The 26,145-nt window shown below is 41.5% G+C and overlaps 1 protein-coding gene across 3 annotated transcripts; it reads right to left on the bottom strand.

The window, feature by feature from the left end:
* Window positions 1–1,665: 1,665 nt before the first annotated feature.
* capn3b (calpain 3b) lies at window positions 1,666–20,478 on the bottom strand. Of its 3 annotated transcripts, XM_042095842.1 has the most exons (22): window positions 19,969–20,478; window positions 14,530–14,599; window positions 11,960–12,078; window positions 11,707–11,840; window positions 10,965–11,133; window positions 10,619–10,702; window positions 10,366–10,529; window positions 9,911–10,071; window positions 9,464–9,633; window positions 9,010–9,021; window positions 8,343–8,551; window positions 8,057–8,093; window positions 7,705–7,728; window positions 6,027–6,056; window positions 5,474–5,551; window positions 4,575–4,632; window positions 4,370–4,434; window positions 3,898–3,966; window positions 3,617–3,695; window positions 3,167–3,283; window positions 2,879–2,937; window positions 1,666–2,716 (listed from the first exon to the last, which is right to left on the bottom strand). In XM_042095842.1, exons 1-22 carry the CDS (start codon window positions 20,299–20,301, stop codon window positions 2,690–2,692), a joined length of 2,268 nt encoding a protein of 755 aa, XP_041951776.1. In that variant the 5' UTR covers window positions 20,302–20,478; the 3' UTR covers window positions 1,666–2,689. The 3 variants fall into 3 exon arrangements, with proteins under 3 accessions (XP_041951776.1, XP_041951778.1, XP_041951777.1); XM_042095844.1 differs by lacking the exon at window positions 5,474–5,551; XM_042095843.1 differs by lacking the exon at window positions 6,027–6,056.
* Between the last annotated feature and the right edge of the window lie 5,667 nt (window positions 20,479–26,145).

Below are 26,145 nucleotides of genomic sequence, written 5' to 3'. Positions count from 1 at the left end.
TTCAGTTAATATTTAAGACGTAAATAACTAATTTAAAAAGACAATGCTTGCTTACTTACTGGCTATACCTTCCAGTATAAGAAAGTGGATTACAAAAATATTGACTTTATATCACATAAAACCATGAATAAGAAGCTGAACTTTAACAACTTTAACATCAGTAACATCCACAAAGCTGAAACAAGTCAGTCAGATGTCAAATGCTCCCGAATATAAGTTCAGACACACCAACAAGAATTAAAACGTTTCAAAATTTGCTCACTGGAGGTGCAAAGTTACCAGTTATGTCACTGACTAAACCCTTTCCTGATAAATCTATGACAGAATCAGAACTGATGGATTTCCCTGATATTTTGAGTAATCTGAGAGATGAAAGTATATTTTCCCTGAATTATGCGGACCTTAGAATTCATTGTCAACAAGTTGAAAAGGCTGTCTTTGTCACACAGAAGCAGGCCCAAGCTGTAGAAAAGACTACACGAGAGCAAGCCCATTCCGACTTATGGTTTCAGCTTTGCACAGGTCGTATTACTGCATCCAAAAAGAAAGCAGTGTGTTGTACGGACCCAACACAGTCATCGCTGAGTCTGATAAAGAGTATTTGCTATCCTCAATCAGTATGTTTTTAGTCAAGTGCCACAGCTTGGGGATGCACACATGAAAAGCTTGCTAGAGATAAATTTGAAGAAAAAATGTCCTTGTTGCATAAAAATGTTCATATTTATGATACAGGATTTGTCATAAATCCTGAATTTCCTTATATTGGGGCTTCCCCAGATGGAATAATGTCCTGTGACTGTTGTGGTGTCAGTGTTCTAGAGATAAAATGTCCTTTTTACAAAAGGCATGACAACATAATTGATGCATGTCAGGAAAAAAAGTTCTGTTTGAATGAGGGAGATGGTAAAATCAAGCTGGACCCTAAACATGCATATTATTATCAAGTGCAAACACAACTAGGTGTATGCAAATGCAGAATTGCACATTTTGTTGTTTGGACTGAGAATGACTTCATGAGGAGATCTACAGTATTTTGATGAGTCATTCTGGATTCGAATTACCCAGAAATCCCACCATATCTTTCTGAATGTGTTACCAGAGCTTGTTGGGAAGTTATTTTCACAACTGCCAAATGCAGAGTCTCAAGGCCTGCAAAGCAATTCCTCTATTCCAGAATCACTTTACTCTGATGCTGGAAAGGCACAACTAGGATTGCCCTCTGCCGATACTGAAAATACTTGGTGCTACTGTAAACAAGCTGAGTTTGGTAAAATGACAGCATGTGACAATCTTGACTGTCCTATAAATTGGATTCACAATTCATGTGTTGGAGTGAAATGTTCCCCCAAAAATAGCTGGTTTTGTCCAGATTGTAGGAAACTCCTGCAGTTTCAGCCACAAAAAAAAAAAGAAAATGAAGTGATACTTTCACTTTGAATTCTTGTCCTCGTGTACTTGACATGCATTTTTAAATATAACTTTTAAGTTCTGATTTTTAACCTTATTCTTATAACTTTTATATGATTACTGACTGTATTGCTATTTTCTAAATCATATATTCTTATGAAAAGATCATTTAACATCGGACAACACTTTTAGCTTTATGTTTCATAAAGGTTATAAGTAAAATCTATGATTCTGACAAAATAACTGCAAACAATTTTGTCAATGTTTGAAAATGTGTAATTTTTCCACTTTATCATGAAATAAATTGGCAAAAGACTGTACATGAATTCTAACGCATGCTATTTGCCTCATATCCTCATATATAACAAGGACTTTTACTGTAAAGCTTCAAAAAGGCTATATAATTCAGTGCCTGATCAGAATACAGCCCCCTTGTGAATCAAGGTAGGGACTGAATGAGACACTATCTCAGACCTGGAAGAAGAGGTATGACATTAACTTTACAAACAGTCGTTTCACAGCATTTCTTAATTGTTGACAGTTATTGCATTCCATCCAAAGTGAATCCAAAACTGACTGGACAAATGAAGACAACCTGACAGCCCATATGGGTGTGTGCTACAGGCATATGTTTTTTTTTTTACCATAATCAAAATAGAAATCAAATTGCATCACATTGCTATGGCACCCTCTGATGGTCAGGACAAGCTATATCACCAAAGCCTTTCTGTCCTCAACTTGGTGCACCACCTTATTATAGCTGTAACAAAGATCCTTTAGAACATCTTCTGGCTTTAATAAGGTCAGTTGATGATTTATTGAATAATTACTTTTGAGTGAATTTTACCACATAACAAAATTAAAAATAGAAGGTGTATATTATAAGGCACATACAATATCATACCATCTCTAATCATCAACCCATGGTATTTCCAGGTCAACAGACCATGCAGGAGTTTTGAAGGAAATTGTTTGCGCATATAGGTACAGCAGTCAGCAATTCAGCTTCAGAGTAGTACTGTTGTAGTTACCACGAGTGTCCTTTTAAAAACATCCAGTCCTTGCTTGAAGTGGCTTCACATATGACAGACAAATGACCAGAGAGCACCTGAATGTGACTCCTTCCTGAGATGGTGCTGTGCAAATACCTGATGGCAGGGACCCCACTGGGCCTTATTCACACCCACGTTGGTCATGTTTGAGGTTAGAAGAAATCTCCAGTTCTTTAGTGACCATTTAGCACCATTAGTGAAAAACACCATGTAGAGTCACTCCTCTTGGCCTAGGCATACATTGTCAGTTGGAGCCACTTGTGGAGTAAGTTGCATGTATGTGTGTGTGTGTGTGTGTGTGATGGGTTGTGGGGTGTGTGTGTGTGTGTGGGGGGGGGGGGGTGAGAGAAGTTAAAAAGTTAAATTGCAAATGTTGAAGAATGTATAAAGACTACCATAAGACCATTCCACTCTCTTACCTCAAGAACACTGAGCCTTATCATGCCCTCGCCATCTTTGTCAAAGGCCTTAAATGCCCCTGTAGAGGAAAAAAAACGTTTATGCCATAATAACATCATAAAATATGGAAAACAAAACCATATTTACTATAAACATAACACAATTAATTGTTCTAGCAATGGTTAATTTCTACGACTTGTATGGATTATTGTGCCCGCTTCTATTTCTCTGTTATCATTAGATTGCAATAAAAAAATTGCATTTTCCTATTTTGTAAGAAATTAGAGTACAGGGGACAATATACTCACGAAACATCCCCTCAAGCCGAACCAGACAGCAGATGTAACTGTCAAAGTCCAGCTCCATGTTCTCATCAGCATAACGCATTGTTATGATGTTATAGAGCTGGTTATTGAGGTGGAAGCCTAGGGGAACAAGAGATAGAAAGGTTCATCAAACTTCCATCAACCTTTCATAAAGTGGAATGAAAGGTGCAAACATTCAACGTCTGCATTGTATTTCTGCATGGGGGGGGGGGGGCATTTTGGAACAATTTGTCATAATCCACAAATGTTTGAGATAATTTAATACAGGTTGCATACATATAATATGTCTACATAATACAACTCTGGGTGTGTGACATAAACAAGGGCATATCTGAATGATCGGCACCTGTCATTAGATGGTAGAGCAAGTTCACGACATGTAGTTCACAAGTGAGAGAAAGAAAAACAGAGTCCCCTATGAATTGGCCTGACCTGCATCTTCCACAGCATTCCTCATCTCAAAGCTCTTAATAGTGCCAGAATTATCCAGATCATATCGTTTGAAGATCACCTGTAAAAGAAAAAAAACAATACAGGGCATGAACCTCCCCTGAATCTCAGATGCTAACGTTTTTTTTTGTTTGTTTACAGCCGAGAACATAGTGTTCATTTTTGACTGAGGGGAGTCCACACACCAAACATCGCCTTCACCATCTAATATATTTCTCATAGATTGAATGAAGTCACATAGTAAAAGGCTCCTTGTGGGCTACCCGCCAATCTTTGATCTTGTTCCACAGGTGTTTGAACTCCTGAAAGTTGAGTTTACCGCTGCCGTCTGTCTGGAAAAACAGTTAAGGAGGACAAACACTAAATTGCACATACCACTGCTCCAAATATCATAGCAGAAGGGATACACTAATGTATTCATTAATCAGAGCTTACTCAGATCATTATTTCTTCCTTTTATATATATATATTTTTTCATTTTTTGGGGTTTTTTGCCTTTTATTTGGATAGGACAGTGAAGATTGACAGGGAGAGAGAGAGAGAGAGATGGGGATTGGGATATGACCACAGGTCGGATTCGAACCTGGGTCCCCGGGGGCACTTGGATACCCGTATATGGTATAACCAATTTGGCTGCTCACAACACGCTAATGATGGCATTCGTTTGTTAACAAATGTTATGAAGTCCTACTAAAAGCAAACAAGTGCGGTTTTCTACTTTATTAGAAAGGATACATCCATCAGTGCAATCATGCTCCTACAGCTCTCCAAGGTAAACTGTGTTGTCTTCAGCTCAATATCTGCAAGATGAGAGAAGTGGAATAGGACATAATGACCATGTTGGTAATGTAAGTAAAGTAAGAAAGGTTTATAACTGTACTTGACCCTTTCGAGGCTCAGGTCAAACTCAGGCTAAGTGTGGCAAGTACAGGTTACTCACGTCTAGTCACCACCCTGTTCAAGACACCTTTGAGCTCATTGGCACAAATCTCCATGTCCTTCAAAGAGATCAAGACAGCAGAGGGAAGCAGAGATAGCAAGAAGAGAGCAAGGGAAATATGAGAGGGGGAGAGAGAGAGAGAGAAATGTCAGGGGTTAACAGGGTCCCATACATTAAATACTTTATATTCATTGCTGAACTGCTAAACTAAAACATCCTACAGGGACTGTCATTTGCTCAGTAGGGGTTGTATTTTGTAACCAGCTCTCAGTTTTGTAAATATGGACCTCACAGCATGTGAACATTCAATGTATGAGGAGCATGTGCATGGAGTATGAAACTACTGTGGACTACACTACCAGTCAAAAGTTTGAAGACACTTAGAAATTTACTTTTCACTCGATTATAGACAGAATACCAGCTGAGATCATTTGCATTGTTTTTTTACTCAGGGCAGCAGTTTTTTAGATTACATTATGTGCTTACATAATTGCAAAAGGGTTCTGAGGGTTTTCTCAGTTAGCCTTTTAAAATGATATCAGATACGTAAACAGAATGTGTCTTTGCAACATTGGATGAATGGCTGCTGATAATGGGCAATGTAGATATTGCATTAAAGATCAGCCATTTCTTTCTACAACAGCCAAGAACCCTTTTGCAATTATAAGCACATAATGTGACAAAGCGTGACATGGTCTTAGCAGGGTTGTGTATTGATATGAGCTTTTTATCTCTTGCGAAAGACTATCTATTGAACCATATCCACACAAACACATGCATGCATGATTACACACACACACACACACACACACACACACACACACACACACACACACACACACACACGCACACAGAGAGAGAGAGAGAGAGATAAAGAGATAAAGAGAGAGAGAGTTTACTTCGCCAGCAATCTGTTGGTAGATGTATCTAAATTGCTTTTCCTCCTCAGTCTCTTCCTCCTCCTCAGGTTTGCCTGGCTACACAAGGATGGAAGGAGGACAAGGGGAGCATGATGATAAATGATAAAAATTATGGATTTAGGGAAATAAACATAAAAGATGAATCAACGTATGTATGGATGAAAAGATACAAACTGAGAGCATGACAGTCACAGGACAGAGCAACAGTGTATGGGACAGGGTGGATTTGAGAAGGGAGGGGCAGGTTTAGCAGGGAGAGCATACAATAAGCAGAGGCTAGACAAAAAACAGCCACTGCCCTTCTCAGCATGATGGTTGACACACTGTAATAACAGACTGATTACAGTGATTTGCTTGTTTCACTCTGAAAAGCTGGTAAAGCTGGATAATCAAAAGCACTCTACATGGATTTCTTCCTATTTTATAACAAGACAACATGTTAGCAGTTTACTGGCAGTAAACTACAAGCGTGTTAAGAATATTAGCATACTGTGATTATGGTTATCCATGGCACCGCATTGCATGCAACTACCTTGACTTTCTTTTTCTTGTCAGTTTCTGTCTGTTGGATGAATGAAATAAAATGGAAGACTTGAAAAATTACCATGGTGGTGGTATGAGCAAAAATGACAGACAGAGAGGGTCTCCTGCAGTTCCACTGCAGTTTGACCTTCTCTAAAATGATAGTGCATTAGTGTAGAAGTTTAGGCTGGGTGAACCCAGCCTGATCTGCCAGCGATTTCTTTTTCGCCCTGCAGCTCAGGCTGGAAAGCTGTGCATCTTTTTCTGCTGTTTCCGTTAAAATTTTGCCGAGACCAATCACATGCTGGCTTATCCACCTGGCGCGCTATTGGCAGGTTTAAAACGATGACGATAGCGGGAGAGCCTGGAGTTTTCGTGTCCTCTTGTGCAGTAGAAAATACATAGCGGACTCCCCAGACCAATGTTCAATCTTAAAAGATTGAGCTTGGTCTGGGGAAAGCCAGACTAGTAGTTCATAACAACACTTTTATCATTGTGCCGTGATTGTCCCTATCCAACCACTGGATGGTCCCACAGGAGATAATTTGACCTCTTAATGGTCTCTGCAGTAATTGTACATGAGTGGGGTCTATTTATGACCAGGGGATACACCACTAACACACAGCTAGTGTATAGTGATATGGATATAAGCTAGATCAATGTTTGTTAACCGGGACCCAAAAGTAGGTCGTGGAATGTGGTAAAAAAAAGAAAAAGAATCACCCATTTAAAATGCTATCAGATCTAATGTCAGACCTTTTAGTTTGATATACTTTATTTATATGCCAGTCATTGCCATCAATATAGACAATGTTTATGTAACAGGTCATATTAGACGTCATTTTAGCGATAAATATGGCAAAACGACCTTGCATATTATATTTGAAGTATGGATTCACCTGTTGAGGACAAAAAGAGATAGAAACCCCAATGTGTGGTGTGCATTGAATTGCTGGCAAATTAGAACCATCAAAACTAAAATGGCACATGGAAACACCCTTTTGTCAAAGACAAACTTGTCAAGCACGTTGAAAGGTGACTCAGGAGTGGTCAAGGGCTTTGCAAATGTGCCTATGATTTGATACACTGTATTTATCAGTTGGCTTAAGCTAAAATATGGGATGTGACTTAATGACCATGGTAAATTGGGGGTCCTAAGGCCAGACCAGTTAAGAAACACTGGGCTAGATGGAGTCCTGGCTGCAATAAGAATATTCCACAAGCTGTGTATTAGTGGACTGCATCCCCTAGTCATAAATAGACCCCACTCATGAAACATGGGTTACAGGGTTCCGATGCAAAACCAAAACAGATGCCAAAACAGAAATATATTTATATAATTATTTTTAAATGTAATATCAGCCACACTGTTGTTGAGTTGTGTTGATTTTTTTTATATTAAAAAACAAACTTGGATGAATAAAAACAACATGATTTTTACACGTTTGTGAAAGTGGACTTTTTACACCTGAACCTTTTGTATGTTTATATTAGGTCAATCCATAAAGCATTACGTTTTCCTAACAAGAAAATAAGAAAACAGAGGACAAAACAACTTCTTCATTGTAACATATCTATAACATTTTAGATCCAAAATTCTATAATTACAAGTAGTACAAATTTTCATAAATGCCTGTGACCTGACACCAAAGGTACAATTATCTCAGTTCAACTTGTTTAAATCTTACCTTGAGCTTCTTCTTTATGTCCTTCTGCAAATAATTATAGGACCAAAGTCAGTAATTGCATTTTAGAACTATCTATTTCATCAGCAGTAAAAGTTATGATGTGACTTATTGAAGCAGGATGTCTGTCAAGTAAACATATTAACACTTCAAACATATTGAAACATATTAACACTTCAATTTATTACTGCACATGTAAGTAAGTCTTTCATTAGCATGCCAGCAACACTCAGCTCACAAAAGTAATAACTTAAAGCAATGTCTTGAAAACGGTATCTCATCCATAAAATATCTACAAAGTCTTGACATATAACCGTGTGAAGACACATAAGCAGAATCATGTCAGGTGGTGTACCTCAGGTTCATCAGCCTCGTTCGCTCCCTCAATCATCCTAGAGAAAAGCAGAGATCAGTGGTCAGTGTTCTCTCTCTGCTTACAGACAGAGATCAGAGACTGTGATCAGCCTATTCTCAACAAATTCACAAAATATTATTGGTAGGATCGACCCATTAAATTCATAGTAATATGTTAATAATATAATAATTAATATTTTATTATATTTTCATTTATATTATATTTATAGATAAAACATAATATAATAATTGTATAGATCATCCCCCACCCCACCCCCATAACTCACTCTGATGTGCTCTTCTTTTCTGTGAAGATCCGCAAAATGAACTCGCTCTCCTTGTGGGGGTCAAAGGTCGAGGGCACAATGACGTACTCGCCTGGCATCAGCCGCACACGCTCAGTCACCTCCCGGAGGTTGACGTAGGACTTGCTCTTAGCCACCGAGCTGTTGTACAGGAAGAAGTCCTTGGACAGAGGCTTGTTACTGCCATGGAGCTGGACCAGAGATAAACAACAGCAGCACCACTGACATTATCCTGCTTAGATATTTCTGGAAAACCAATCTACTTAGTTCATTTTGATGACAAATTGTACACTAACAACAATGACACTGTTCATTCACTTATGAGGAGTCTTTGAGAGAACCCTCGACTTTGTAGTGATGCTCCCTGTAGCATTTCCATTAGATAGATAGATAGATAGATAGATAGATAGATAGATAGATACATAGATATAGATAGATAGACACTTTATTGATCCCCAAGGGGAAATTCAAAAATTAATTAAATGCATCAAAAATTGCAACATGCTCATCTACCTGTACTAACATGTGCTAACATGTACTAACAGTACTGCAGAAAACTGCAGTACAGAAGTGTGGTACAAAGGGGACAGGCATCTGCAGGGACAGCCCAATTAGTACCCCAGCATGAGTCTAATAGATGTAGGCTTACCTCCTTTGGAACCTTGAGAAAGGAATAAGAAAAGGACTTAATCAACAATATGACAAGACACATCAACAAGATCATTTAGAGTAAAATGAGTCGTGAACAGCAATGAAAATTTAAGCAAATTAGCTGCATCTCACTGACGAGTATGATGATTGAATTGTATGCTCATTTAATATAACACATATGCACAACAATAACAATAACAACAACTTGCATTTACATAGCTCTTTACCAAGGCACCCAAAGCATTTACTGTAGCAGTGAGGGGGGAGCCTCACTAACCACCACCAATATGTAACACCTGCAGTCACCACACACCAGCTAAAGGTGGAGAGTGAGGGAATGAATGAATGAGCCAATTACAGAGGGATGATTAGGGCCCTAGATTGAATAAGCCAGGTTGGGAATGTGGAATATGTGTGGGCCCCTGAGAGCTCTGTTTATAAAAAGTAGGCACCTTGTAGATGAAGAAGCCGATGGTGTGGAGGACCGCCCCCAGGTGGCGCTCTTTCCGCCGGCCCTTCTGCATGAGGGCTATGACAACACTGCAATCCCTCTCTCCATCCTCTGGGTCATCGTCCTCCTCCAGGAGACAGATGCGGTACTGAGGATTCGTCCAAAATGTGTCTGTCAAAATCAATAGTTTGTCCAACTAAAATATGAGGAAAAACCTTTGAGTCCAAGGTTGTGGTCAACACAGTGCAATACTGCCAAATGCAATATTGCACACATACTATGGGCCTTAAGTGGGCAAAGGGCCAAATCTGTCAACAAGTAAAGTTCTTGTGCATGAGCTATAGCTATCGTGTTGCATTTGTAAGTAGAAGTAGCACGACACCAATTGCCTTATTAAGTTACATAAATGTCCAGAAGTAGAACAGGCTGCATGTGTGTTGGATCTCACCTGGGTAGTTCCGGCAACCCCCAGCCGAGCAGCCCTTTACCCAGCGGCCCTCGTTGACAGTCACCTTCCAGTTGCTGGTGCTGTCATCCTGAAGTGTGTCAGGGGTCAGGTTACAGATCTCCAGCTTGGTGAAATGATTCTGGAAGTTCAGAAAAGACATCCTAAAAGGTGGGAAAGAGAGAGTAGGGAGGGAAAGAAAGAGAGAGAGAGAGAGAGAGAGAGAGAGAGAGAGAGAGAGATGAACATAGTCACAATTAAAACTGAGATCCTCAAAATGTGGAAGAGGGCTGTGATTGAGGGTGCTTGGTCAAGTAGGTTAATTTGAGATCACTTCCTAAATGTGTGCATGGCTTAATGTCTAACACCAAATAGCACAAAGATTTCACATGAAAATCAGACCCTGACGGTCTTCTGTACTGTTTGGTTACAGACAGGAGCAGGTCCCCTCTCCGTACCAAAACTCGCCCTGCTCAACTGGCTCCAGCCTTTTCTTGTCCTGCTCGGAGTGGGCGAGGGCTGTCCAGTCGTTTGACATGCACTTTGGGGAGGCAGCCATGCCCCAGGGGTCACGCAGGCGCACCAGGCGAATCCGGGTGTCCTTCAAGACCTTCTGGGGCCCCTGAGGAGCCAGACATGGCGATATGAAATCTCTAGTTAAACACAGAAGCGCTGGGGGAATTAAATAAATCAGCCACACATATGTCTCACCTCTTCAACAGCGGTGATGGAGTAGGCATGTCCTTTTACTAAGCCACTGGAGGTTTTCGTCGTCTGTTCTCTTGCGACTACTTTCTGAGAATAATCAAGGGAAAGACACGTGGCAGGAAAGAGGAAAATATAAGGTAAAGTAAAAATAGCTACAAATTGACATTTCACAGATAACATTCAAGGTTCATCTTGTAAGGGTTTAAAATCGGTCCGAATTACTATACAAAGTGGTAAGATAATTCAAGTTTACCAAGATACTACAGCTGATCTGGGATTATGTTTTAGTATTGTATAAATGCACAGAGCTGACACACAATCATTTCCAGAGAGTTCTAGCACGACTCACATCTATGGAGCATCCCATGAGGGATCCTCTTTCCAGGGCCTTCCTCATGATCCGGAACAACTCCTTGGGCGCATCCTGGACCTCAAAGAACTCTGTCACGCCTCCGGTGAAGTCCTCCATGGCCTCCAGAGCATTCCCTCCCTTCAGGGCCTCATAGGAGCCGTGCAGCCTTGGAACGAACATACAGTAGTACAAGTGAAGAAAGGTTCTTCTGCATTGTGATGATGAGGAAAATATATAGTATAAGTATATATACTCTTTTGATCCCGTGAGGGAAATTTGGTCTCTGCATTTATCCCAAATCTGTGAATTAGTGAAACACGCAGAGCACACAGTGAACACACAGTGAGGTGAAGCACACACTAACCCGGAGCAGTGAGCTGCCTGCCACAGCGGCGCTCGGGGAGCAGTGAGGGGTTAGGTGCCTTGCTCAAGGGCACTTCAGCCGTGGGTGTGGGCATGGGAGAGCAGTGCCCAACCATTTCCACCCTACTGGGTCGGGGATTGAACCGACAACCCTTCGGTTACAAGCCCGAAGCCCTAACCAGTAGGCCACGGCTGCCCCCAAATTAACTTTCAAACTCCTTTTACAGGACCATTATGGACCAAAATTAAAACCTTGAACTTCATGAAGATCCACTCAAAACAATTGAATGTGAAATGCAGAAGCTTTAAAATCGTGTAATAACAATATCTATAATGTGTGAAGGAAAAGCACAAGGATAACACTGAGTTCACTCACTTGGCATACGCCTTCTCCAGGAGAGCGCTCCAGAACTCATTCTTCTTCCCAGAACTTGTGAAGACCAGCTGGTTGTTGCACGTTGGGATGCGGTCATCCACCACAACGTCAACCCATTCCCCATAACGCCAGAACTGCACATTAAACACCAAACAATTACTACCACTCACCAAGCAATTAAAGATTTTCATAGTGTTCAGATTCAGAAAGTATGTGATGTTATTGGATAAGTTGTCATTGGCATGTTGGATACCTGGAAGTGGAAGATCCCAGCATAGTTTTCGGTAAAGCTCTGATCTGGTGGGATGACCTTATACAGCAGTTTCTCATTCAGCGTCAGGCAAGCAATGGCTGCAAGAAGCCAGCAGTCCCCTGTAGGGGGAGCCAGGGAGGTTAATATTTGTTTTTTTTTAACTGTGCACAAATGTAGAATCCCCATTTCGCCATGGACCAAAACTCCTGGAAAACTAGATTTACTAATTTAATTTAAGATAAGATGTTAGGGATTCATCTTGTTAGGCATGGTATATTCACATCCTCTTGTTTCAAGGCAAACAGTGATCAGACCATGATTATCTTTCTTTCTGGCCAAGCTTAATTATTGCCTCAGCTTCAAAAGTCATGAGCGAGTATGTGACTATGAACACACTTGTTCATTCTTTTCATGTAAGTTGATATTGACAGCATCAGTGTTATGACCTGAGACATTGAAACAAAAACAAACCAGAGCGGAACATGAATTCTGGTCCAACAGCTCTTCTGAGGATTTGGGAGTTCTTTGAGAGGATATGCAAATTTGGAAGCCGATTCAGAACAAAGCTGGTCTTTGCGCCAACACTAATTAGAAAGGGAAAAACAAGATCTGTGTCACATGCAGTGTGAAAAATATCGGATTTCTGCCACTTCCGCCATGTGGTGTGACCGTGGCCATTCACAGCTCCCCTTAAAAGTCTTTCTGTGGACACAGGCTTCAGAGCACTTCAAGACAGGTGTGTGTTCTGCTGTGCATCAGCTCACAACACCCCCACTCCACCCCAACCCCTTTCCAACTGTTCTGAGAACGATCAGTCCGTCAACAGTTGTTCTGGTGTTGTGGTTACACACAAACCCCTCCCTCTAACAAACACACACACACAGACACACGCAGACACACAAACACACACACACACACACACACACACACACACACACACACACACACATACACACACGTCTCTGCTTTGCTGTTCGGCCTAAGACTTGCCAGAGTGGTCAGGCCACTGATCCATGTGGGAGAGCCAACATGTCACTCACTCCAGAGTCCTTTGCTGTGTGTGTCGCCTGGTGCTCGGCTCAAGAGGGGTTTCAGGGGGAATCTGATTGGACCGAGTCCAGCTTCTCAGGTTCCTGTGGATCTGTCCATCAAAGCCAACCAACATCACCCCCACTTGGCCCCTCGAATCCATCTGTCCTCGCTCTCTCTCTGTCTTACTTTTTGTTACTGTGGTTACTGTGGTTTCACTCTCTCTGTCTCTGTCTGACCCATGAATGATATGAATTCTATATTGTGTCAAGAACTATTTACCTTGTACGGTAGAGGTGCAGTAAACAATCCTAATCAAATACACATTTGTCAAATGCAGCGCATTGTTCCACTAACTGGCTGTTCAGTGTTTGCACTCATCAACTCAGGTGTTCATATGCAGTTCTGGTTCGGTAAATGGGAGATACTATATACTGTATACTATTTAACTCATTGAATGCCAAGCTGTTTTCGAAAGCTTTGTCCTAGAGTGCCAGCAATCTAGACCATTGTTGATGATTTTTGTACAGCCACAGCATATTCTGTGTTATAGCTATGAACACATACAATGGCTCGTTTAAAAGGTGAGACTTTAAGCTCTCAGTGGGTGCAAACCGTGTATTTCTACACGCCTCTGTTCCTGAGAAATCCCAAGCTAAACAGTGGCTAGTTTTCATCAAAATCGCTGTTTTTTTCTAGAAATGGAGATATAACGTCTTTCATGAAATATGAAGTGTTGCCTGTAAACTTTCCGGGAAGTGATCAGCGAGACCTGGCGAGACTGCCACCTAGTGATAGACCCACGAAAATGGCCTGGTTTTCAGCTGACGTGCATGTGTCACTGATTCGACCCAAAGCAGCAATCGAGTTATGATAAAATGTCCAGATAAAATGTCCAGATTCTGCGTTTTCATGAGTTTTCGATTGTCATATATTTCATTTCCATTCATCACAGAGTTCCCAAAATCACATATAAGGTGTGTTAGAGTGTCTAATTTCGTATTTTTTTTTTAAAAAAAAAGCTAAAAACGTAATATTATGTTTTTGGCACTCAATGAGTTAACATGCTATAAACAACTCCAGCCTATCAACAGTATCAGGAGCACAAAAGAGAAACCAAATCTTTAACTGAAACTGTATTTTTAACAGTAAAAGTATAGTATAGTATAGTTAAAGGAACCATTATATAAGATTGTGGCCAAACTGTACTGCGACCACTTTCAAATTACTAGAGCGGTGTATCCCCTCCCCCTCCCCCCTGACTCGAGGTTGCCAACCCGGATGCCGAAACACTACTGACTTCGTGATTAGTAGATAGGTGGAGGGTGGCGCGTCAGGCCAAAACACAGCATGACCTGACAAAACACAACATCAACATCAGTTGAGGGCTGATTTTTGAAATGAACATGATTGATGATCTGTCTAGTGACATATCAGAGCCATTTTTTGATTAATTGAAATACATTTCTTACATATGGTTCCTTTAAATGTATATTTTGATTTTAGTTTACTCTTAAATCTTGATCATGAATTTGTCTTACCAAGGTCTCCTTGGCAGATGTCAGTTCGGTTTGCTCCGCCAATGATGAACTGGGGATTTTCACAGATTTCCTGTTTGATACAATCAGAGAGAAAGACAAAAACAGCTGTGATCTGAAACAGTCTGATCTCTGAGCCAGAGATGAGCTTCATGCAATATATTGTATTGATTCGGTATTGCCAATCACATCTCAAATGTATGTTCTTCTCTCATAATAATAAAAATGCAAAAATATATAAAAATGGCCATAATGTGCTATAGAACGTGCTATGGACTGGCAACTTCTTGCAACTGGTGACAGGCTTGGGGAACTCTGTCAGCTAGCCTCTCCAGACCCCCACTCTGACACATAAAGCCACATGCTGCTGAAGAGCTTAACCACTGTGTGGGAAGAATCTCCTATGAACAGTTATTTTAAGTGTTATGACAGACAGTAGCCTATATCAGATGTGAATTTGGTGACAATTTCCCAGGATTACCTGACCAAATAGATGCACCGATTGCACAGGGAATCATTTGGGCAGATGCGTCAGTCCAGCATGACCCTCTGCCCAATGAGGTTATCAGTCATTATCACTGCTCGGGTGGAATTTGACACATGACTTGCACATTGCTGCCCTATTCTATAAAACCTGAGCTCCTGCTGGACCAGGGCCACATGCGTTTGGACAGCATGTGATTCTGATTTTGCAGACCTCAGCTGTATGGGGCAGGACATCACCCTTGACCACCCTGTTGATGAATTGAAGTAAAATGGGGGGGGGGGGGTGTTGGAAGGGGCAATAGTTATATTAATAGCAACATAATGTCATAATAATAGTTTTATGACCGATGACAAATGTAATTTATAAAGATGAACATCTTAGACATTCATCATTGCTATGATCCTATCATGATTTTCCTCTAAATATGATGAAATCCATATGTATTGGTTAGACGTAGCCTACACTACTTAATGAAGCTTTACAAGTCAAACCAACTATTTTAAGATATGATGAAATCCAACTGAAATCCCACCTCCAGACAACAGAGAGGAAACAGCCGAGCCAGTCATCCCAGTCATGTCAACAATGTATACTCAGAGGGTAAACAGCATACTGCTATGATACACATACAACCCTGACTGTAAAAGCGCAGCATGGGTCCTATTGCAGATGTGATACTTAAGCCCTGTGGAAATGGCACCCGTAAATCAGAGATGATACTGCCAGATTTATATATCTAATGTGCCCTAAGCATACCAATATCACATCTCCAGCAATGCCTTTAAGACTTTGTGGTTTGATTTTATGCTTGGGTGCTTAATTGTATAATGCTGTAATAAGTCTAAACTACTTTGGCCTCTTAATTATGGCAACAGATAATTCTGTCACATATAATGTAGATGTTGACTCCTGTTTCTCTCAAAGCTGCTTGTGAAGTCTCATGACTGAAGTTCAATAAATGTGTTTAGATAACCACAGCTTTTTTGGAAGTGAAGAGGCATAATGCAGATGCGTATGTAGACATCCAGAGCATTGACAGCTGCTACGTTCATGACCCTCGTGACCTGCATGGCTAGTAGATTAATCTTTATGAGGTACCATTTATGGTGGCCAATGAACTTGACTAGAAGACTAGGAGGGCATGACTTCATATGGACAGAGTTGGCCTTCAATCTTGCACATGTCAGTCCTTATCCAAATAATTTCTGTTTCAACATTTGTACCCAACCCAAAATAGCAATATCTATGAGCCTGGATCTAATTGAAAGAAAAACTAGAAAATGTAATTTCGAGGAAATTACCAGTGCATGAAAATATAAACATACTGTATATTAACATAAAATGCCAAACAAACTTTTATTTGGAAACAGTTGGCAGGAGTCATAGTTGATAACAACTGACAGTTGAAATGGCTGAACAGTTAAATAGTTGAGTAGTTTAAATAGTTAAATTATTTAATAGTGAATTATTGTAGTGAGGACATGTATTTTGAAACAGTTGTGGGCAGAGGAAATAGTAGTCTTAAGAAAGCCAGATTGTATGCTTAAAGCCTGAGACAGAGTATATAGTTTAAAAGTTGAATGTAGATAGTGTAATGGATGTTGATAGACAGAAAGTTGAATGGATGTTGATAGGCATATTGTTTAATGGATGTTGATGGGATAGTTTAATGGGTAGATGAGTGAATGGTTTGAAGAGGATGAATGGATAGAAAATTGGATGGAATGTGCCTTATATCCTTGTAGAATGGAGATACACAGAGAGAGTTGGCCTAATTGAGCAGAAAGCAGTTGATACAGGTGCAATCAGTTTAACTAGCTTTTTGATGGGACCTAGTTGAGCAGCTGGAAGTTGATACAGGTGCAAATCAAGTTAATTAGCCCATTATGATGTCATAGTCCCCATACAAAGTCTATGGGGAAAAATAAGCTTGTTTTTTAATAATATCTCAAAAAGTATAAAGTTTACAAAAGTGAAAAATACATTCCTCAAGTCTCCTTTTCAAGACCTACGTTACAAAGTTTGAACAAAGTTTCTACGTTAAATGGTTGAAGCTGAATTAGACGCAGAAATTTGGTGGGAAGAAGAAGAAGAAGAAGAAGAAGAAGAAGAAGAAGAAGAAGAAGACTTCGGATAACAGAACAGTGCATTTTCATGCACTGTAATATTCAGATTAATGGTGAAAGCTTAATTTACTGATCGAACTAATGCAAAATAACAGTGTAGTAAGGTCTGGAATTGTTTACATGACCGCCACGGTTGTGGTCATGCAGTGACAGCCATTACAAAAGGACTCCCTATAGACCCTTTCAACAATAAAAACAAAAACAATGCTTGAACGTTCTATTTGGTTCCCAATCTACTTCCTCTGCATTAAGATAACATATGGAATGTTAAAACGGAAGCCTTGTGGAGCCAACTATGATGCTGATAATGGAACTCTCTTATGGTCCGTGAGACTTAAAGGGAAAGGGGACTGATATTTAGCAGACACTTTTATCCAAAGTGGCTCAGGAGGTAGAGGAGTCGTCCAGCAACTGGAAAGTTGCCAGTTCGACCCCAACTCCTTCTGACCCTGTCGATGAGCAGGTGGGCGCCTTGCATGGCAGCCTCCGCCATCGGAATGGGTAAATGTGAGGCATAACACTGTAAAGCGCTTTGGGTGCTCGGAGGAGTTGATAAAAGCGCTACAGTATATAAATACAGTCCATTTACCATTTACTCCCGCTGCATCACTCTACCCACCTGATCTACTGTCAGGGAGAACAACTCCTGTGCTATTCTATGTTGCAATTATCCCAGAAGTTATGAAGGGATTTAAATGAAATGATTGGATTGCATTGTGGTGATTTAAATGAAATGATTGGATAGCAGTGGGCTTTCTGAAACTGTACTGTTTCAATAAGTCCCACAGGGTTGTTTTGTTTAATGTGTAGGGTGTGTTTCATAAACAACATAGGTGACCATCTGGTAAAGAAATACTGACATTGGTCATTTGAACTGGACACAGATTCACAGCCAACAGAGAGAAGGTGGAGCATGTAGCATTAGCTGCTTGACACAAGTCCACATAAATGTCAGTCTCTCCTCCTTCACCATTTTTGTCCCAGAAATAAAATCATAAAGGGCTGTAGACTTTGACTTTTCCAAAATACACTCTATTTGCTTTATAAGTGTAAATGCCAAGGGTACGGATGTTATCTTCAAGGAAAAATCATGGACCTACTTTAACCTTTACTTTTTGTGAAGGTTGAAAGACCTACGATCTCCTTATCATCATGCCAAAGTATTTCGAAGTAGTAAACCCCAAAATAAATGATCACCATGTATCACCAAGACACAGCATTTGACCATGTATAGATATTTGGCTCTCTGTCATTCCTATATTTCCTTTCATTACATTTCAGGTCAGTGTTACTGTGACTTATCTGTAACACTACTGATGTAAAATGAGCCCTCATCCCAGATGGTTAAGCCATTTACTAACTACAGAGGCGTATTGCCCAAGTCATGGTATAGGTTTAATTTGTGGCATGAACAATAATGGCAGGAGTGCAAGTAAATGTGAACCAGCAAAACCTTTCATCTTCAAACCATCACAAGCAGAGATAATATTAATTTGCAATGTATTAACACGTTATCCAATCCATTAGAGAAATCAATTGCAGAGCAGTGCAATGCAGACAGTGCTAACAAATAACAACAATCAAGAAATTAAATCGTAACTAATTGAGACAGCACGGTAAAGGTACAGATACAAGGTGAACTTGATGTCACGTTGTTCCCGTTTTGCCAGGCAAATGCCATAACTTAAGTTCAACAATTGCGTTGAACTGTGAGTCACCCCCGTTTACCTCACATGGGCTGACCCTCATTCCCATCACATGGGGTGCTCCAGGGGGACCGTGGGTAGGCAGTGTCAGATCCTTGGCTCTGTGAAGCCGCAGAGCAGCTGGGCCATTTCTGAAAGATGCCCAGTTCAGAGGCCTAATTAGCCACTAAGTACAGGTCAAGAGGTTGTCGTCATCAGAGAGATATTAGCACATTTCTTAAAGATCAATGTGTCTCTGACATGGACTTTAATTAAGCTTCTTTTTAGTTCAAAGGATCAGTGGGTCTTTCGCTTGTAAGCAGCAGACCTCATTTCTTTCAAACAAGAAGTACTGAATCCAGAGAGCTCTGAATAGTCTTGTTTCATTCTCTCTCATAACATTCTCAGAACAAAGGCATAAAAGCATCCTCTCATAAAAAATATGTCTATAAACAAGAGGAGGCTTTAGTGGGCCTGTGTTAGGATCTATAAAATCCAACCCTCTGGCAACAGACTAATGTGAGCTCTCCAGAGGATCCGCTGTTAGTTCATGCCGGGCGCTGTTTGCAGAGTCCTCCCCGGCGCTGCGAGTCAGCTGTCTGAGATTTGAGAATGTGACAAATCTGCGCTATGCCCTAACAATCATGCTGCAGAATCACTTACTGTATGTCTGCATAAGCTTTCCACAGGAATTGATGTCATGAATGAAGAATTCCTGTAGAAGCTGATGACTGGCAAGTTGGTATAATGAAAAAAGTAAGTAGATGTTTTGAACAGCTGATGAACAGCACAATGTTGAGTGCTTATCTTTCAGTTTGGATTTTGTCAGTTACCCTAAGAGCAAAAGCTACTCCTATTTCATTTTGCTCAGACATTGCCTTACATGCTAGGTTCTAAGATGGTCCTTGCACGGCCATGGCTTCTGTGAGTAGATAAACCAGTCAGGAAGAACTGTGGATATTTGTTTGTTTGTTTTTCCAACTTCCAACAACTGGCAAGAATGTAGACACCGGCATCATCAGCTCATCTCCTCAATACAGCTTCCAAAATATATCATTATTATCATAAATTGTCATTACCTAAGGATTTAGGCAATTTCAATGTAAATATATTTCCCTGCGTGTGTTTTATTTTTTGTACTTACTGATGGGCGTTTCCATACAATTTTAATTGGAGGCGGGCAGCTGTAGAATAGTGAGGAGTTGTTAGCAGGGAACAGGGGGTCCTCAAACACCACCTTCTTCTGGACGTACTTGTCTCTGAGCTCTAGGAAGTGCTTTAGCCGTTTGGCATTTTTCACAGCTTCGTTGCGGCTCAAGATGGCGGAATAGGTGTTAGCAGGGGATCCGCAGGTGGGGGCCACCAAGGTAGTCCCAACCAATGGGGCCGCGTGGGTCTGTTTCACAGTTTTGGTCGTCACTTTCTCTTGTTCTCTGCCCTTCTCCGTCCTCCTCTCTTCCCGCCTTGCTCCCTTCATGTTTGAGATCCTGGGGTCACGAGAAATGCCAGCAGAGGAAGTGAAGAAGAAAGACTGAATTTTTAGCCACAAAATGAGATTGCCAAAGTGAGAGAAACTTTCTTTGCAATTTCCCGCTCCTCCTCCCTGTCAGTTCCTTTATATTGTGAGCTCACTTTCTCTCTCTCTCTCTCTCTCTCACTCACATTCACATACACACACACACACACACACACACACTCAAATCTGTCAAGTCTATATATAGACCTCTTGAAGTATTGGGCTATGGTGCTGGTGGAGGGGCTTGGGAAGGGATGTGGGTGGTGATGAGGTTGTGGTGGCTTCGCTGAGGGAGGTGTCATTTATTCCTTCCCCTCTCAACCCATCTGTCAGCTTCAAGTGTGTGGTTTGGCCTCTTGGATGGATACTGAGATGTGCATATTGTAATGCCTCGAGACAACAAGGTTCAAACCAAGCAGGTTTATTGGGTCAGGAGCAGGGAACACAGACAACAATACATGGCACATACAAGGGTAGTCAACAACACTCGTAAAGTACATGTAAAGCTTGGCCACACTCACACAGACAAAAAGGGTTACACGAAAGGCAGAATTAAAAGGGTAAAATGGGGTGAAAGGGTAAAATGAGGGTAAAATGCAGGACACCAAAACACAATAATAATTGATAAAGGCTAATACAGGTACAAAAGCATTGTGGGTTAGCTTTGCACGAAGTCCAGCGCACCAACATTACACAGCCCCATCGCGAGCCATTGCCGTCCTTGGCAATAACTTCACGGCTCAGTTGAAGCCAAAAGTCAGTGCCGGCATTCCCATACACAGTCCATCAGTCTGTGGTACCGCCAACAACACGTGGGGTGCACACACCGCAGGAGTTAACTCACCACTCGGGGAACTGCCAGCAGTCCGATGTGGGCGTGCTGGCAGTCACCTGGCTGTTGCCGCTCGTCCCCAGCTCCCTTCCAGTGACCGCCCTCCGGTCGCACTTTCCGTGGTGTGTCACAGCAGCACTCCGACTCCTGGTGGGGCCCTACTACCGTAGACTTCACTACCGTAGACTCTGGCACCGAGCACCAGAACTCACGGGTCAACTGTTGCTGCACCTCCGTCTCTCCACACCACAATCGCACCAGCTGGAACATGCAGGCACCAGCTCCGCTGCAGCCAGACACGCTGAGCTCTCATGCCATCAGCGATTTCGGCATCCCTCCTTGCGCTGCCTCCTCGCAGAGCTTGTCCTCCGCTTCTCCCAGCCAGTGATGAAGGCTCGACTCCCCCGCTTCTGGCTCGTGCTATCGAACTCCACACAACATTTTTTTTTTTCTGTGGCGCCGGCCAACAGGCCAACTAGAACAGGCGCCCACACAGCACGGTGCCTCCCACACGCAGCCAAAAGGTCCACACACAGTTCAGTCATTCAGAGCGCACCCACCCTCTTCCCCACCCAGAAGTCTCCGGTCCTTCCCAGGTCCCAGAGCGGCCCAAACCAGGCCTTCCCGCCTGCACTTCCGATCCGCCGCACCTCTTCCAGGTCTGCCGCCACGAATGAGTCCTGTCTTGGGATAATCGCCGGTCGCACCCTCTCACGGACGCCTCTGCACTGCTTGCCGGCCGGGTCCACCGACCACCCCGGCAGGAAGGCCTGGACTAGCAGCGCCATATCCAGCCAGTAGTCCCCCGGCGAGAACCTTCCACAGCTGGACCGGCCAGCGAGTCATCCTCCTCGGCGCCGACCTATTCCTCCTGCTCATCCTGTGGCAGGGAGCAGTCTTCACCAGGGAACTCTGCCGAGGCTTGCAGCCAAGCTCTTGACGGCAGCCTTTCTCCTCCAACAGTGGTAAAAGGACTTAAGATGCTTCTCAATTGCCCTGAACTCAGCTGTTCCAGTTTGTGGTCCTGTGGGCTTCTTCCCAGCAGCGTGGTACCCTACTCTAGGACTCAATGGCTGTGCAGAGGTAGCTCTCTTATGTTGGCTAAGAAAGACTTCCACTCCTGTGACCAGTTTAATGGCTCAAATTGATGAGACTCAAACAAAGAAAGTTTATTGGGTTAAGAGTAGAGTACACTGTCAATGAAACAAGGCACACACAATAGTCAACAACACTCGTACAGTACATGTAAAGGGTGGCCACACTCACACCAATAAAAAAGGTTACACGACAGGCAGAACTGAAGAGGGTAAAATGCAGGACACCAAAACACATACATAATCGATAAATAAAGACTAATACAAGTACAATAACCCCCAGTTATTGAGTTTCGGGAGTTCTCCCGAAACCCACCCACAAAGCATTGTGGGTTAGCTTAGCACAAAGTACAGCGCACCTGTTACAGTATTTATGTGTAGGCTAGCAGTTTACACTTGTTAAGGCCCAAGATGGAGACAGGCAGTTTCTTCGGGCCAAGCAAGGGCCCTCTTGCTTACTATGCCTTTGGAGAGGAATTAAATATTTTCACCTAATGTGGGCCTGGCCTGCATGCAAACATAGAGAGGCTGTGGGCATTCAGTATCAATCAAGTTTTGTCAGCTTTGATGCACTTTCTGATGGTCAAAACTAACCTATTTAATAGAGACCGGCAGGCTCAGTTCCAACAATATGGATTCATTAAATGATATCAGAATCAGCTTTATTGGCCAGGTTTGCGTAAATAAAGGAATTTGACTCTGGTTAAGTTGCTCTCAAAGTACAACACTTAACACAGTGGCGGTTCTACCCCAGTATACCCAAAGTCCTTTTGGGCAACTCCTTCCACTCAACGGCCATATTGCAATCCTTTTTGGGCACTCATCGGGCATCCTATTCGGCAGAAATGTGCGTGCGCAAGGCTTCACGACACCAATCTTGCTCCAGCGGTGAGTTCACAACACACCATATGATTGGCTCAATGTATTCACATCACACCACATGATTGGCTCAATGTATTCACATGTCGACGTTTTGCCGACGAAGGGGTGGGATATGTGTAGACAACGGCCATATTGACGTTACAAACTAGCCCCATGCATTTCTATGGAGGATTTTATGGAGTGCTGTGTCTCCTCATTAGAAAGCCTCTGGTATACCCACTTAAAAAGCATCACCATCTCAGTATACCAACTTAAAACAGACAAGGATAGGTATTAAAGGCACACTATGCAGGTTTTTTAGCTTAATATACTAGTTTTTTTAGCTTAATTTACCATAATTTAACAGCTTCAGAGTCATTGGAATGGTTATATGACTTTTTTCGGGGTGAATGGTGGCCGTCTCGCTTCCCCCTAGCGCCTGTGAGCGGAAAAACCACCCTTGCAACTGTGTCCCCGGCCTTAGTGTCAGGAAGTATAACGAGTGTAACGAATTGCTTTACTGCATTCAAATACACATACACGCCAGGCACCGGCTAGAAAAAGGTAGCGATGGAGTTTCTCAGACATTCGTCATGACAGAGCCAGCGAAAAAGAAGCAAAAACCGAGAAAACAGTAAGGAAATTGCCAATACTGCATAGTTTACCTTTAATATTTGGGGTTGATCACAGTATACCCACTACAGCTAACTAGACTACACCACAGTATTAAGGTGCATACATTTCACCAGTGTTACCTTGTTCAAATACTTGAATGCTAAATGCTAAAAAACAAAAAAGCCAATACAATTCTTAACAATTTTCCCATTTATTTATAATGTGCATTGAAAACACAATATAAAACTAAAATATAATAGACACTTCAGTGGAAATACATTGATATTTTAAACAGAAATCATACATCATCATACACACATTTTTCGTTCAAATAAAAAATGTTTTACTTTAACTCTTTCACCTTTTGTTGAAAAGAGAAACCACTTTCACTGTCAGTTTGTGTACATTAAAACAAACACACACACACACACACACACACACACATGCACAGTACACACACAGCATGTGAGCAACAACTACATCATATTTACACAATTTTTTCAACTTTCAACAACTATTTTTACAATGGTCTGATTTGGAATGGTCTTTGAAGCCACCGTCTTGCTTCCAGTTAGAAAAGCCTGATTCTGCTTTGAAGACTGACGATGGGTCATTTGAAAGCGAAAAAACTACTGAAGGGGTAGCAAAACACTAAAGATGGAATATTCCTACCATTTGAAGTCTTTGTATCAGAAGTCATTGAGTGGCCTCTTCCTATTTACGTGCTGCATCTTGCAGAATACCAGTTTAGGAGAGGTTGCACAGAACCATCTGCTCTAGAATGGAAAATGACTGAAGAGAAGAAAATGAAACAAGTTTGAGTAACTTAATTGTTATTAACTTTCATAACCCACTGTCAACCTGGCGTTTCTAAAATGAATGACAAAATATGCTCACTATAGTGGCAATAGGAAATAGCATCATACCATTAGGAGCAGCTATGCTTGGTGACTGGTGGTTCTGAAGACTGAGGGTTGAAGTCACCAGCTCCTACACCATCCCAGTCTGTACGTGAAACACAAATGCGTGTCTCAAAATCCATGCTTGTATTATTCAGCATGTCGTCTGGCAACTGTAAAACCAGTTATTATTTTTTTTTTAAATCATATAACGCTTGAGTGAATAGAGTAGAAAATTTAGCCAATTTATCTGAATGAAACTCTCCTTGTCCTAACACTTTGAAGCCCATGAATCCAATACACTCAGAATAGTGGTTAATAACTTTGCAATGATAGCTCACATTAACTACAAAAACGTAGCATTAGCTATTAGGCATGTAGGCTATTCTCATGTTCATGTTAGCAGCTGCCAAGCTTTTTCCTCAAGCAAAAAAAAATCGAACGTTATTTACATTTGGTAAGGCGCACTAGCGCATGTAATATTATTAATTTCGGACCCCAAACAAACAGGATGTCAATTTCTCTGCGTTTCATATAACACCATTTCAAACACTTCATACGTTACCTTTCCATAAATAAAATCTATTAGCATTGTTAGCATGCTAATAGATTTTATTTATGGAAAGGTAATGTATGAAGTGTTTGAAAAACAATCAAACCTCAACTCAAGTAACCTAACATTAAGTTAATGTTAACAGTTCACTGACTAAGTCAGTTAACAGTTCACTACAAGCTTGCTGCTGCTTCATAATTTAATTGACAAACTTAACATATTGTGACAGCAACAAATAAACGTCACATAATGATGATAACCAACATAGAGATTTGTGACTCACCAAGAAACTTCTGTGGAGGATGAAACGCTGCTATCGGTTCTTCACGTTAGAATTCTAGCTGATACTTTCGTTAGCCAAATGTATCGGTTCTTCAGGTTAGCTGATACTTCCGTTAGCCAAATGTATCGTTTCTTCACTTTAGCAGAGACATTTCTGTTTGGCCAAATGTATTCTTTCCTTTACAGTTCACTGTGTGCTTCAGCTTTCAAGCTTCATAGGTGCATTACTGCCACCAGTTGTTTGGGAATGGAATTGCATCTCTGATCGTCGTTCTCAACAAGTTTGATTAACGGTACAGGGGCCAGTCAGGGGCCAATGAGATTTCAGATGGGGCCCGGGCCCCTGTGGCCCCGCCCCTAGAACCGCCCCTGACTTAACATATAAGAATAAAAAATAAAAACATAAAAAGAGTAAAAAGAATAAAAACATAACAGTAAGAATAGAATAGGGCAGTAGATGTGCTATGTATGAGAATAAGAGTATGTACATTTGCAACAACAAAAAAAAAAACACTACGCGTGGTATAGGGTAATGGAATTGCGGGGGGGGGGGGGGGGGGGGGCTGTTACTGAGTGACTGCTTGGGGGAAGAAGCTGTCTGTGTCGGCTGGTTTTGGCAAACAGTCTGTATCGTCTACCAGAGGGAAAGAGGTATAGCCTTCACGAAAA

Source organism: Alosa sapidissima, chromosome 6 (genome assembly GCF_018492685.1).
Source record: "Alosa sapidissima isolate fAloSap1 chromosome 6, fAloSap1.pri, whole genome shotgun sequence".
NCBI classification, from domain to species: Eukaryota; Metazoa; Chordata; class Actinopteri; order Clupeiformes; family Clupeidae; genus Alosa; species Alosa sapidissima.
Note: the sequence above shows the minus strand (reverse complement) of the source record. Positions and strands in the feature narration are given on the sequence as shown.

Coding starts and splice junctions, on each gene's coding strand:
- capn3b (XM_042095842.1), bottom strand. CDS start 20,301: ATGAAGGGAGCAAGGCGGGAAGAGAGGAGGACGGAGAAGGGCAGAGAA. Junction 10,703..10,964: donor TCATGGGATGCTCCATAGAT/GTGAGTCGTGCT, acceptor GATTATTCTCAG/AAAGTAGTCGCAAGAGAACA. Junction 5,552..6,026: donor ACAAGAAAAAGAAAGTCAAG/GTAGTTGCATGC, acceptor ATCCTTGTGTAG/CCAGGCAAACCTGAGGAGGA.